The 13,019-nt window shown below is 40.9% G+C and overlaps 1 protein-coding gene and 1 long non-coding RNA gene across 2 annotated transcripts in view; both read left to right on the forward strand.

Moving 5' to 3' along the window:
* The window catches only part of LOC123480698 (uncharacterized), a 9,749-nt gene extending 866 nt beyond the window's left edge, over positions 1–8,883 (forward strand). The window contains exons 2-3 of the long non-coding RNA XR_006656787.2: positions 8,446–8,662; positions 8,754–8,883. This is a non-coding gene — a long non-coding RNA (uncharacterized lncRNA). The remainder of the gene's footprint in view (positions 1–8,445; positions 8,663–8,753) is intronic.
* Positions 8,884–9,046: 163 nt separating this feature from the next.
* CLTRN (collectrin, amino acid transport regulator) overlaps positions 9,047–13,019 on the forward strand; it is a 29,041-nt gene continuing 25,068 nt past the window's right edge. Inside the window, exons 1-2 of the mRNA XM_024569934.3 lie at positions 9,047–9,203; positions 9,516–9,574. Of these exons, the coding sequence (XP_024425702.1) occupies positions 9,146–9,203; positions 9,516–9,574 (117 nt within the window). The 5' untranslated portion in view covers positions 9,047–9,145. The remainder of the gene's footprint in view (positions 9,204–9,515; positions 9,575–13,019) is intronic.

The following is a 13,019-nucleotide window of genomic DNA, read 5'->3' on the forward strand; positions in this document are numbered from 1 at the left end:
CTGGGGCCCCGCCTAGGTCACGCCCCTACTGGCAAGGCCGTCGCTGGCACTCCTTCCTACTTCCCACGGCTCCAGGCCCCGCCCCTTCATTCCGGGGGGCGTTTCCTTCCCCCTGTGTCCTGGCCAATCCCGACGTTCTGCCTCCGTTGTGCTGCAAGACCGGTTGGTCGAGCTCACTGCCTTCCTGCTCATTTTTCGGCATTTGGTCGTGGCCGCTCCTTGGGTACCCACCCAGGCCACTCACTTTCCGTTCCTTGCAGACCAAGTCCACGCCTCTCGCTCTGCCTCTGCTGGCGAAATTTGTTCCTGGGAAGCCGAGGAGGAGTGGGCGGGGCCCACGAGTTTCCAAAGAGAGCCATCCAGGTCTCAGAGCTAGACTTCGGCGGCTTGTTAGTAATGGAACAAGCCTGCGGATCCTAGATCTTCGTCTAATAATTCACCTTTCTTCATATTTCTCCCAGCACCAAACACCACAGCTACGAGCAGAATCTGGATAGGAAACATAACTGGGAACGTACTGGAACTGTGTTCCTACCAGTCCCTCAGCTGACCTTTAGTACTAGGCAGCTGCACAGAGTAAGCACGCTCCAATACTTGCTGTGTTCTTAAAATGACTTCCTAGGCACCTAGTGCCCTCCTGTTGTCTAGGGCCTGTGATCTAGAACATGATCTAGAACATATTTAGATCTCTGCCTATGGTCCCCTGCCCTGAGATTAATCTTTACTTCCTTCATTTACAATTCTGGGTCCACAAGAAAAAAGTGAAGCGGTTATTACTGGCTTTTTCCCCCCTTCTTTTTCTGTCCTGAAATCTCTGAACCGACACTCCTGGGGGGCAGGGGCACTTTCCATTAGCCATTCAGCTATTCATTTGTTTAAATTGCATTTATGGGGTACTGTGCTCCAGTGACAAGAAAACCACAAGGAGTTTACAGCCTAAAGTTACCCCCACTTGAGTTTGGATGGGACAAGAATTGATGAGAAAGTTAAAGAAGGTGTGGTACGGAAGGGTTGGTTAATAGGTGGAAAAAGACTTGGTAAATGCCGTTTTTTTAAAAAAAAATTGAGGTATAATATACATCTAACATTAGTTTCAGGTGTACAACAATGATTCAGTACTGTGTATATGTCAAAATGATCACATTAAGTCTAGTTAATATATGTCACTACTCATAGTTACAGATTCTTCTTTCTTGTGATGAGGACTTTTAAGATTAAATTTCCTAGTAACTGTCAGATCTAGAGTATAATTAACCATAGTTGCTGTGCTGTACATTACATCATGTGGCTTATTTATTTTATAACTAAAATTAGCTTTTGACCTTCTTCACCCATTTTACCCCTGCCCCTCACCCTGCCTCTGGCAACCCACCAATCTGTTCTGTGTCTATGAGTTTTTCTTTTTTTTCTTTCGTTAGTTTTTTTTTTTTTTTAAGATTTCACATATAAGTGAGATCGTATGTTACTTGTCTCTGTCTTATTTCTGTTAGCATACTACCCTCCCGGTCCATGTTTGTTTGTTTTTAAGAAGCACAGTTTTTTTGTGTGACTTATAGTGAAGTCCTGATTCTTTGTCATGATACTGTGAACAAAGTAGGAAACAAAGTACTGTAAGAAGTTTTCCATAGATATCCTCCATGTACACTGTTGCCACAATCACAAAGCTCCCACACTTCCTTTGCATTTGAGATCACAGGCTTTATTTGGGACAGCATTATTAGATCACCATTCCCCGTGATGGCAACTAAATCTCAACTCACATGTCATCTGGTGTAATAACTGCCTGTGGAAGATTTGTGGCCGAGTCCACGCTGAGAAGGAAGAAGTTCTGTAATAGAGTGACAAGGTCTGTGGTGGGTGCAGGATGGATGAGTGGCTGCAACAACCTATCTGACATTTCAGATTTGTAGTAATAGAGGTCTAGCATGGACGTCTTTTAGGCAGTCCTCAAAGGAAACTTTTCTTAACTGTAAGCTGATGATTTTCTGACAATAGAAGGATGAAGGTCATTTTCGCTGGCCAAAACTTAAGGGCAGAAACTTTGATATGTTGATTAATTCATATGCTTTGTATATCAACTGGAGCAAGGTTAGTTTAAGATTCTGTTACGAAAACAAGAGCATCTAACCTAAAAGATACATGGCCCAATGGCCCCTCCACCTCTTTGTAGAGGTTGGCAAAGGAAGTACCTACAGGCAAGGCTAAGCGTGACTGGGCGACACTAACTGTCAGCCAAATAGAAGATTAAGGATGACAAATGCTACTCCATAGAGCATGGCTACAATAATTTTAGCCTAGAAGAAAATCGTGTCTTACCAAAACTGTGAGAATACTCTTTGTGTAACAACCAAGCAACTTTGGAAAGAGTTAAACATCTAGGAAGAAATGTCAAGAAACTCTTGCTTTTACTACATGGGACGCATTTTAATGTGCTGGTCTTCACGCACAAGACGAAGCGTGCAGACAAGCACACATGTATTCTGTTTAAGACAGTGTCCTTTAAATTCCTACTTCGAGAATGTTAAGTTGGCAGCATTACACTCACTCAGTTTGTCTGAATTAATCTTTATTTCCACACAGTAGTGATTAACTCTCTCTGAACTAGAAAAATGTTACCCTGTGAAAAAAGAGACAAAGTGCACAATGGCCATGGCTTTTGATTAACCTACAAAATTTGATGAGCCGTCTGAGTATTGTGTGTTCAGGTTTTCTCTCTCATCTTAAAAAGGGCATATGGTATGAAAACAGAGACAAAAATATTCCAAACCCAGGACTGTTTATGAAAGATAGTGAAGTTGTTTTTCTCTGGCTAGGGATGGAAAAATAAAATTGCAATGATGCCTCATGATACTTCATTTCCACAGCCTTGAACTTCTTAGAATGCCAGTTTATAATTCATGTAAGTCAATTCAGTTTTATGAAATTATCAAATATTCATGAGCCATGAGAAATGCAGAATTGAACCAGATATAGTCCCTGCCCTCCAGGAATTAAAGTTTGTAAGATAGAAAAGTCGTGTTAGCAATAGATGCTTGTATGAATGTGAACAAAATACTATAGGAACGCAGGAGAAGGAGAGGATAGAAAGTAGGTTGGACAAGTTTAATAACAAATAAAAAGCTATAATAAAAAAAAATTTCTCAAAGGAGGTGGTATTGAGATAGGCCTGTAACAATGGTTAATATGTTTCAAGGTAAACAAGGGGAAAGCTCATAGTATTGAAGTTAAGGAAATAGTGTGAAAATATACACACACAAAGAACAGAGGTAGGACCTGGCCTACTTGCACGGACTAGCTGGCAGAATGGCTTAGAGGAAGATGGGGCAGTGGCATTAGTGTTGATACATCTAGAAAGCCCAAATTAGGTTCAGATCTTACAGGTTCAAGAGTTTGGATTCTCTGACATGGGCACTGGGGTGTTAATGAAGATTTTAATGTGGACACGACTTCAATGTGAATGACAGGGAGAAGAAGGACAATGGAATGTAGAAACCTCATTCAATGACAGTGAGTTTTAGATGTGTTTATGCTTATTAATCATGGGCTGTTGGAGTGGGTCCAGCAACCAAGCTTATTTTTTCTTATAGCTCTCTTAATAAAAAGATAAATGAGTTCATTTTACTAATATCAGAACATGGAACAAATGATGTTAAAGTCTTAAAGTATGCTTGATTTTACACACATACATGCACATTTGGTTCCCCTTTATCTCCTGCTGTGCCTTTTGTGAGTTATTTCCATTAACTCAAACACATGGGGAAAAAAGGTACCATATGAAGGCCTAATGATGTTTCTAAAGTTTGTAGGATGTTTGGCACCAACCCTGGCCTCTACCCACTAGATGCCAGTAGCACACCTCCCCCATTTGTGACAACCAAAAATGACTCCAGACATTGCCAAAATGTCTTCTGGAAGACAAAATCTACCCCCATTGAGAACCACTGAGTTAAAATATAGTTATTTTTCACAATAGACAAAATACTTTATTTTGTCATGTATCTTAACACTGACAATTTAGAGTAGAATAATTTTTTTATCTACTAATTATACTGAAAATATTAGACATCTTGATATTGTTTATAGAATATCAATTTCATTTCAGTTTAAATGAGGAGTAATTACATTTATTTAAAATTCTACAACCTCTAATTTAGAAAATACTATAAATGAGTAGAGCCATTAGTTTAAAAATACAAGGTTATAAAATCTTATAAAATTTACATGTTCAGCTATTAAAGGTTTGATTTCTTTTAATGTCATGGCTAGACACATTTCTCAAAACCCAATAAAAATTTTACAGAGTAAAGTTATATTTGAAATGGTTTCACAGTTTACTAGTTTTAGGTGTTATACGTTTATGAAATACCTGTATGTGACAATAAAACAATAATCAGGGTCAAGATTTAAAAGCAATGCTGGTTCCTCCTACCTCTTGTTTTATTGAAGGTACTAAATGGAGCGTGAATATCCCCATGTGCTTTTACAGCTCTGATGAACTTTAAAAGGCATCTCACATGAATCAAAAGAACAGCTCACACGTTTTCACGTGGTCTCACATTTACCCTCCAGAGCAGTAGATCAATAGTTATGTGCCAACAAACTGCTTTTTAATACTGTTGTGGAGTATGTAAAAACATGGAAAAATCAATTTCTTTTTCCTCTCTCAGGAGACTCGGTGCCTTTTCTATTGCTCAGGGCAACAGTAATCTCAAGCCTTTATTTACATTCTCTCAACTAGGAACAGAAGTCAATAGTAACATATTCAGAATGATTGAAACTGCTTCATTTGTCATCATTACCACTGCTACTAATAATGTATTAGGCTCCCATATGTGGAGTTGCTGAAATGAGCCTTGTACGAAACAAGTTTGATATGAATTCTCTGGACGTTTAATACTTAAAATTGTGCATGAAAATAAAGACTAAATTGATATAATATTTTGAAAAGTATAAGAAAGTAAAGATAGTATGTGAAGAGGCAAAAACAATCGTATCTAGTTCTATGTTCCACCTATTTTATTGAGCTATCCAGTTCTTTGTTAAATCATTTTTAGCATGTTCGAAATGATCCATACTTTGTAAGATTCTTCATATTTTAAGTGAATGTCTTACTTTATTGTTATACTTTTTCTATTCACCTCACAGGACCTATAAAAATGATATTTTTAATCATTTCATTTTGGGCTGCTGTTTCTTTTGTGATTGTCAAGTACATTTCTGAGCAAATACTGGAGTACAGAAAAATTAAAACTGTAATTATAGACTTTTTAGAAAAAAGAATGAGATCACTGTACATCTATACTTCTTTTTAAAAAAGATTTTATTTATTTATTTTTAGAGAGGGGGAAGGGAGGGAAACAGAGGGAGAGAAACAGCAATGTGTGGTTGCTTCTCAAGCGCCCCCTACTGGGGACCTGGCCCGCAACCCAGGCATGTGCCCTGACTGGGAATCAAACCTTTGAACTTTTGGTTTGCAGGCTGGCACTCAATCCACTGAGCCACACCAGCCAGGGCACATTTTACTTCTTATGTCATGTGCTGGAAGAGTATTCCAAGGAAAATTAATAGTCACAGATATTTTCATTATTAACTGAGAAACATTAAAAATAAATAAGCCTATTAGCCAGTCCAAGAGTTATAAAAAGAACAAGAAAGCCACTGTACTGACAACAGGAGTAAGGACTTAATAAATGTAAATAAGATTGATGAATCACAAAGCAGTAAAAAAATTGAAAATTAAATTCAAGATGTTGTTCTTTTATTAAACAACAACACTGGATGAACTTCTGGCAAGATAGTGGAAAATGAGAAAGAAATACACACCAGAAAATATAGAGGGGATATAAGCAATGAATGTAGATACTTTGTGGAAAATATATAAAGTCCACAAGAATAGTTGAAAACCTTAATGAAATGAATGGGTTTCTTGGAAATTGTCAATGGCCAAAATAGACTCAGAAAGAAATATGAAACCTGCAATAAATGACAATGTAGGAAATGAAAATTTTGAAAGAACTTTTCCTCCAAAATGTGTATGGTCCACATTCTTCAACTCTGAGTTTCGTGTTTTTTCTGCATTTTTAAGTATTTGTAAATGTAGACAATGTTAGAAATCTTTCTATAACATTTTCAAGATGGTAATAAGAGCAGGAAAAAAATAAACTTCATGAATCAGCACTTGCCCTGGCTGGTGTGGCTCAGTGGATTGAGCGCCGGCCTGCGAACCAAAGGGTCGTGGTTCGATTCCCAGTCAGGGCACATGCCTGGGTTGCAGGCCAGGTCCCCAGTAGGGGGTGTAGGAGAGGCAACCACACATTGATGTTTCTCTCCCTGTCTTTCTCCTTCCCTTCCCTTCTGTCTATAAATAAATAAGTAAATAAAATATTTTTTAAAAAAGAATCAGCACTTGAAAAGGACCTACATGATATTCTTCTATGAAAATAGGTCTAAAAACCTAAGGGAAAATGCAGCAATTAAGTCTTGAAATATGTTAAAAATCATCAAAATGAGTATTTCTGACAGATTAATGTAAAGAAATTTATTAATACAGTGCACCAAATGGTAAAAAGTCTAGGATCAGGCCCTGGCTGATGTAGCTCAGTGGATTGAGCATGAGCCTACAAAGCAAAGGATTGCTGGTTCAATTCCCAGTCAGGGCACATGCCTAGGTTGCAGGCCTGGTCCCTGCTTGGTTGGAGACATGCAAAAGGCAACCACACATTGATGTTTCTCTCCCTCACCCTCTCTCTAAAAAGTAAATAAATAAGGTTTCTTTAAAAAAGAAAGAAACTCTAAGGTACATTTCTGTAAAAAAAAAAAAGTCTAGGATCATGTTAAGAGATGCTGAAAAGACAGTTGATAAAATTCAACATGGATGATTGCTAAAAGAAATTTTCAGTAAACTAGAAATAAGAGGAGACTTTAGCTTACAACACATCGAATTTAGTGTGACTCACCGGATCCTGTGGAAGAGCAACAATCCCGTTAGAGTCAGGAAGGCAACAAGGTACATGTTGCTCCCGTTACATCACCTGGTTCTGATAGTGCTGCTGCAATGAGACAAAACGACAGAAGGGTCACGTAAGCTCCAAGGCTAAGGAAGGTGTGTTTCAACTATTTAAATATATTCACATTGATCGTCTGTGCCGGTGGCATTAAGGGTGTTTGTACTTTTATGTTTCGCCTCTTTGTATTTTCTGTACAGAACTTTATTGCTCTTTTTAGATTATTTTTACAATGAGAGAGCAAACATGGAAAAATCGTTACTCAAAAGGTACAAGATTTTCTTCTCTTTTCAAATGAATGGCTTACACTACAATTCAGCATTTCACTGTCTTCAATCCTAGTCGCAGAGGTGATTAAGTAAAAGCAAGAGGGGGACATTTGATACGTTTATGGAGTTTAAGGCTAAAGGAAAACTGATGCAGGTTTCTCTCTCTAACATGGCTTGGTTCCTGGATGCCAATAATCCATTTTGTTACCATCTATCTACTGGCTTTCCTTCCCGTGATGACTTCATCGTGTCTAACAAGATAATTTCATCTAGTGTGACTTTGTTTGCGGGGGTTTGTTATGTGAGCTCTTCCTTCTCGGAAATTTCCATGTTACCTAATAGTGAAATTTCTAGAGGGGGTTCAAGTGCCAGCTGTTCCACTCCTCCCCTTGCCACCAATGGGCTCACTTTGGGCTGCCTCTCCCTCTGGCACAACTTTTTCCTGACTTTGTGCGCTTGCCACCAAGGTGAAGGAGACGTGGGAAAGCTTCCTCAGGTGGCGTCCGTGAGCAGAAGTGGGTCCTCTAGGATAAAATAGCACCCTAACTAGGAGGGGGAAATGATATGACTGTCAAAGTGTGGCAGAAGTATCGCTGCTGCCATTTTTCTCATTGTTGCTTTAAAACTCCAAATTTTCTATTTAACATTAGGGTCACCCAACCTAATTTTTGCACTCACGGTTTTCAAGCGCCCATCACAATTTGGGGGCCAAATTCATGAGGAGGCACCATGGTAGAGAGGAAAGCCCTGACATCGACCCACGGTGGGGGCTTCTGTTGGCCTCTAGAGGGAGTGCCCACTAGGGAAAGATTCTTTTCCATTCTTTATCTTACTCAGAGCATCTCTGAGACTTGGCTGCAATTTTAAGTTTTACTAGTGATGACCCGAGATGCAGTGTGACTCAGTATGGTGGAGAGAGGGTTCAAGTGACACCTATTCCACTCCTCCCATGGCCACCAATGCCTTGAGCGCCAGCTCCTTGATTTCCTCATTGTACGATAATGATAACAACAGCACCTGTGAGTTGCTCTTTGGAAGATTACAGAAAGAACCCAGCAGGCCTAGTTCACGGTAGGTAGGTAGCTCTTAATTACTGCTCCATATCCTCACTGACCAATGTACTCACTAGCGACATGCGGCTACTTAAATTAATCAAAAATCCCATTTCACAGCAGCACTAGCCCCATTGCAAGAGCTCGACAGCCACCAGGTCTACTGACTACCCTCCGGCACCGTGCAGCTATGGAACATTTCCATCACCAGAGAATGTTCCGTCGGGCAGCTCTGCTCTATATCATCAGCTGTGATTTTACACAACTGCCACACCTGAGGGCATTCCCTTTGGATTGGAAGCTCTGCTAGGGTTGCGTACCTGCAGAAGTGTGTCAGGTAAGGCCATTCTTGCAAGGCCTTTGTTCACTGGACATAGAAAGGAGTGATATTAGCTTGCCAAATTTAAGAGAGCTTATCTGTCAGCCAGATACTTCAGGCCTGAAAAGATGGAGAGTTCATGCCACGGAAAACTCCCAGAGCGGACTCAGTTCTCTCCACCCTACACTGAACCAGACAAGAAAGGGGGCGGAGGCAGATTCAGCCTTTGAAAAGTCAGCAGAGGAGACATTCTTTCAAGGTAGTTTGCAAAGGACAACTAACCTGTTTTTCAAGCAGGTTTTTGTAAATAACTGACAGGAGATGGGCTGCTTCTATCAAAGTATTAACCCAAGCATCGGGGGTTAATCATTAAACCTTCTAGCTGGTGGCTTGCTTTTTTTTTCTGAATTCTAATCCGGATCACAGAATGGCTAAGGCAGATTTAAGTGGAGGGTGGCTTATTTTTCCCTTGGTTTGCCTTGTGGTTGCCTCTCTGAGAGAATGTTGTGGCCGCTCTTTTTTCTGGCGACTGCTATTCGTGCTGAACTCTGTCAACCAGGTATGTAGCCTTGAAACTGAACAAATAGATTCATAGTTTTCTGATGTTTGATAAGTCTTTAACTGAAAGGCTTCTTTATTTTTCCAAATCTGTAGATGTGTTGTGGCTTAAAAGTTGAGTCTGTGATTGTTTGATGAATTGGAAAGAAAAATTTAACCACCCAATGTGATTGCAGTTAAACTTTTGGGAATTTGGGGGGCAGAATAATTGCAGTTATGTGTTTTGTTGATTTGATTTGTATTAAATGTTAGGATTTATTAGACTCTTTTTTGGCAGATTTTGTCAAATACTCCTCTTTTTTCTCCCTGGCAGATGCAAAAAATGCTTTTAAAGTGAGACTTAGTATCAAAACAGCTCTGGGAGATAAAGCAGTAAGTGGAGATCCTGCATGTTCATTTTAAATTTTGTTTACTAATAACACTGTGCTTTGTGTAATTATAACTCTCTGCATAGTTACCTTGAAGTTGCATAGATTGCTTCTAAAGACCTCAAAACTGATATTTTCTTAAAGTAAAAAATTGTAGTTAAAATAGAAATTGTCAATAAAGTGATTTTGCCTGAAATATTTTATCTACAGTATATGCTAGACAATGTGAAGTTTTGTATTACACAGAACAATTTTGCATCCTTGAACATTTCAACCCTGCATAGTCGAGCAAAGGGGCCTGAGTCAGGCAGTTAGGTTTGGGTTGGGCTCTGTGCCTCACTACTGTGGTCACTTGAATTTTGTTAGCCCCATCTTTGTCATTGAAAAGAGGTCGTACCCACAAAAGATCTTTCATAGCACAAAATTGTCAAATTCTAACATGAAGTTTCTTTAATATCAAAATAACAACATGAGCCCTGGCCGGGTGGCTCACTTGGTTGGAGCATCGTCCTGTACACTAAGAGGTTGTGGGTTTGATTCCCAGTCAGGGCGCGCACGGGAGGCAATCTATAGGTGTTTCTCTTTCACATTGATGTTTCTCTCTCTCTCTCCTTTCCTCCCTGTCTAAAATCAATAAAGATAACTTGGGTGGGGATTAAAAAATAACAATATGAAATACATGCTTATGAAATTGAAATTAAAAAATACTCACGGAGCTCATGTTGTTATGGGAACAGGATAGTGTGTCAAATTAATGAGAAGGTATTTTGTAATTCTAGTTTCAGTTTTCCAGTCTGTGAAAAGCTTCCACAATAGAATGTGTCATTAAGATGCGCCAGGCTAGAAACAGTAAAGGAGCACTAAAGAAACTTAGAGATGTTCTGTTTGGAGGCCAGTCTACCAATGTCTGATTTTATTCACTCAATGAGTAATAATTATTATGTTAGCCAACATTTATTGAGAACCTACTTTACCTTCTAGCTGGGCCCCTTCCAAGCACTTTGCTCACTCACATCAGCTCATTTAGCCCTCACATCAACCCTTTCAGGAAGGTAGTTCAGGTATTCCTGTTCTCATCAGATGGATGAGAGTACAAAGAAATTAAGTGACCTGCTCAAGATCTCAAGTCAGCAAGTGACAGAGGTAAGACCTGAACCTGGTTTGGCTGCAGGATGCACTCTCTCTACCAGTGTATAGGGTTGGTTATCCCAGGATTCTCTGAGAGCAGGCACCAAACTGGATTTGGGAGATGCAGAGCAGCTTAAAATCAGGCTTGTCCTTGCCGTTGTGTAGCTTATAATAGTGGGAGAGTTGGTCGTCCAGTAAATATTTAGTGAACCAAATGCAAGTGTGTGGTCTGGACGAGTATTACAGGAAAGAGAAGTGCACAGGGGCTTTGGCCTTGTCAGGGGCCTCGGTACCTGGCATTTACTGTGAGGTCTGAAGCATAAGTAGACGTGATCTAAGCCTTAAAAGAAAAAAAAAAAAGGCAGAAGGAACAGCATGTTCAAAGAGTTATTATACGAAGGATCTTGGCGAGAGCGGGGGTGGAGGGAAGACTAAGGTGTCTGGGACTGGAGCAGTGAGGAGGAACGGGGCACACCATGAGTTTAGAGAGAAAGGAGGGGTCAGGCCAAAGAATATGTGGATGATGTCGGGGGGGGGGGAGTTGGTATTGTCTTTAAAGCAAGTGGGGGGTTTTGCAGAAGAGATGTCATGACAGAATTGGTGTTGGAAGACAGTTTAACCATAGTGCAAGACAGATCGGAGGGTACGAGAGTAGAAAGGAGGCAGCAGGTAGGAGGCGATAGGAATAGTGTAGATGAGAGGTGATGTCCATTTGAAATACAGTGTGCTGGTGGACAGAGGTAGTGAAGGGATTCGACAGCCACAGGGATGGTATGACAAGGGATGAGGGGTCAAGGATGAAGCTTTTGTTTCTCATTATGCTGCTGGAGGAGTGATGTCCTATTTATCAGTCAGGCAACCAAGTACAGATAAGAACAGACTTCAGTTTGGGACTTGTGTTTGAGCTGTTATTGACAAAGAGGCAAGGATGGAGCTGGCTTAAGATGTACATTCCTGAGTCATTTGTTCGAAGGTGATAATGGAAGGCTTGAGTAAATAACAGCACTGAGGGGAAAAGTGCCAAGAGGAGGGGGCGTATAGGACAGCTTAGAGTTTCCCTAAAACTTGCAGCCCTTGCAGAAGAGGGTGAACCTGCAAGTGGGGCAGGGGCTGGAAGAAAACCAGGGAACTCTTGTATCACAACAGGGAAGAGAGTGCTTCAAGATGAAGGGAGTTTGCAAGAGTGGCAAGTGCAGTTGAGAGGCCCAGCGAGATGAGACTGAAGTGTGCTCATTGTGCGAAGCGATGCGGGCGTCACTGGTGACTTTAGAGACAGCCGTTTCTGTAGCGTGGCAGAACCGGAAGGCAGATAGCGAAGGGGGTTAAGAAGAAGTGGGCGGTGAACATAGGAGGGCAGAAGTATGGACAAGTCCTTTGAGAATTTTGGACGTGAGGGGCCAGAGAGAGACAGAAGTAGGTAGATGAAGGAGGACTGAGTAAAGCGATTTGGTTTTGCTGTTGTTTTAGTGGGAAAGACTTGAGTGTGGCTAAAAGCCAGTGGGACAGGCTCAGGTCAGCATTGAACAGCAGGAAGGTCGAAACGATACTGTTGAGATCGTGAGAAGGGCAGAGGAAGTCTTCCTAATGGAGGTGGGTGGAACAGCCATTGCCAGGGGCAGAGAGACCACGGCTGGCCCTTCAGGGAAGGGTGTGGATAGGGTGTGTGTCTGTGGAGGTGGTTTTGTATTTGGTGACAGGAGGCTGGCAGATTGTGAATCAATGACTGGAGATGAATCTATAAATTACAAAACAAGAGGATCTTGTGAGAGTGAGATGTGAGGGAAAGCACTGAGATTCGGGGGCCTGAAGGGGCCTTGCAATAGTCATTGTGAACCACGAGGCACAGAGAAAACTGATGGAGAAACCTAAGGGACTCGCAGGCAATTTGAAAGTCGGTCATCATGAACTTAGAGTTAAACCGACAAACCCTGTTTTGTGACTTTCTCCAGTAATACTTGATTACTCACCTGTGATGTGAGGTCAGCCACGTTAGTTTACCGTGACCACAGAGTGGGTCACTGAAACAACAGCAGTTTATTTTCTCTCCGTTCCGGTGGCTAGAAATCCAAGACAGGGTCTCATCAGAGTTGGCTCCTCCTGAGTTCCCGAGGGAAGGATGTGTTCCAGGCCTCTCTCCTTGGCTTGTACATGGTTGTCTTCTCCCTGTGTCTTCACATGTCTTCTCTCAGTGTGTCTGTATCCACACTTTCTCTTGTAAGTACTCCAGTCATATTGGACTAGGGCCCACCCTATTGATTTCATTTTAACTTAATCACTTCCATAACGACACTGTCTCCAAATATGATTACATCCCAAGGTTC

Source organism: Desmodus rotundus, chromosome X (assembly GCF_022682495.2).
Source record: "Desmodus rotundus isolate HL8 chromosome X, HLdesRot8A.1, whole genome shotgun sequence".
Lineage (NCBI taxonomy): Eukaryota > Metazoa > Chordata > Mammalia > Chiroptera > Phyllostomidae > Desmodus > Desmodus rotundus.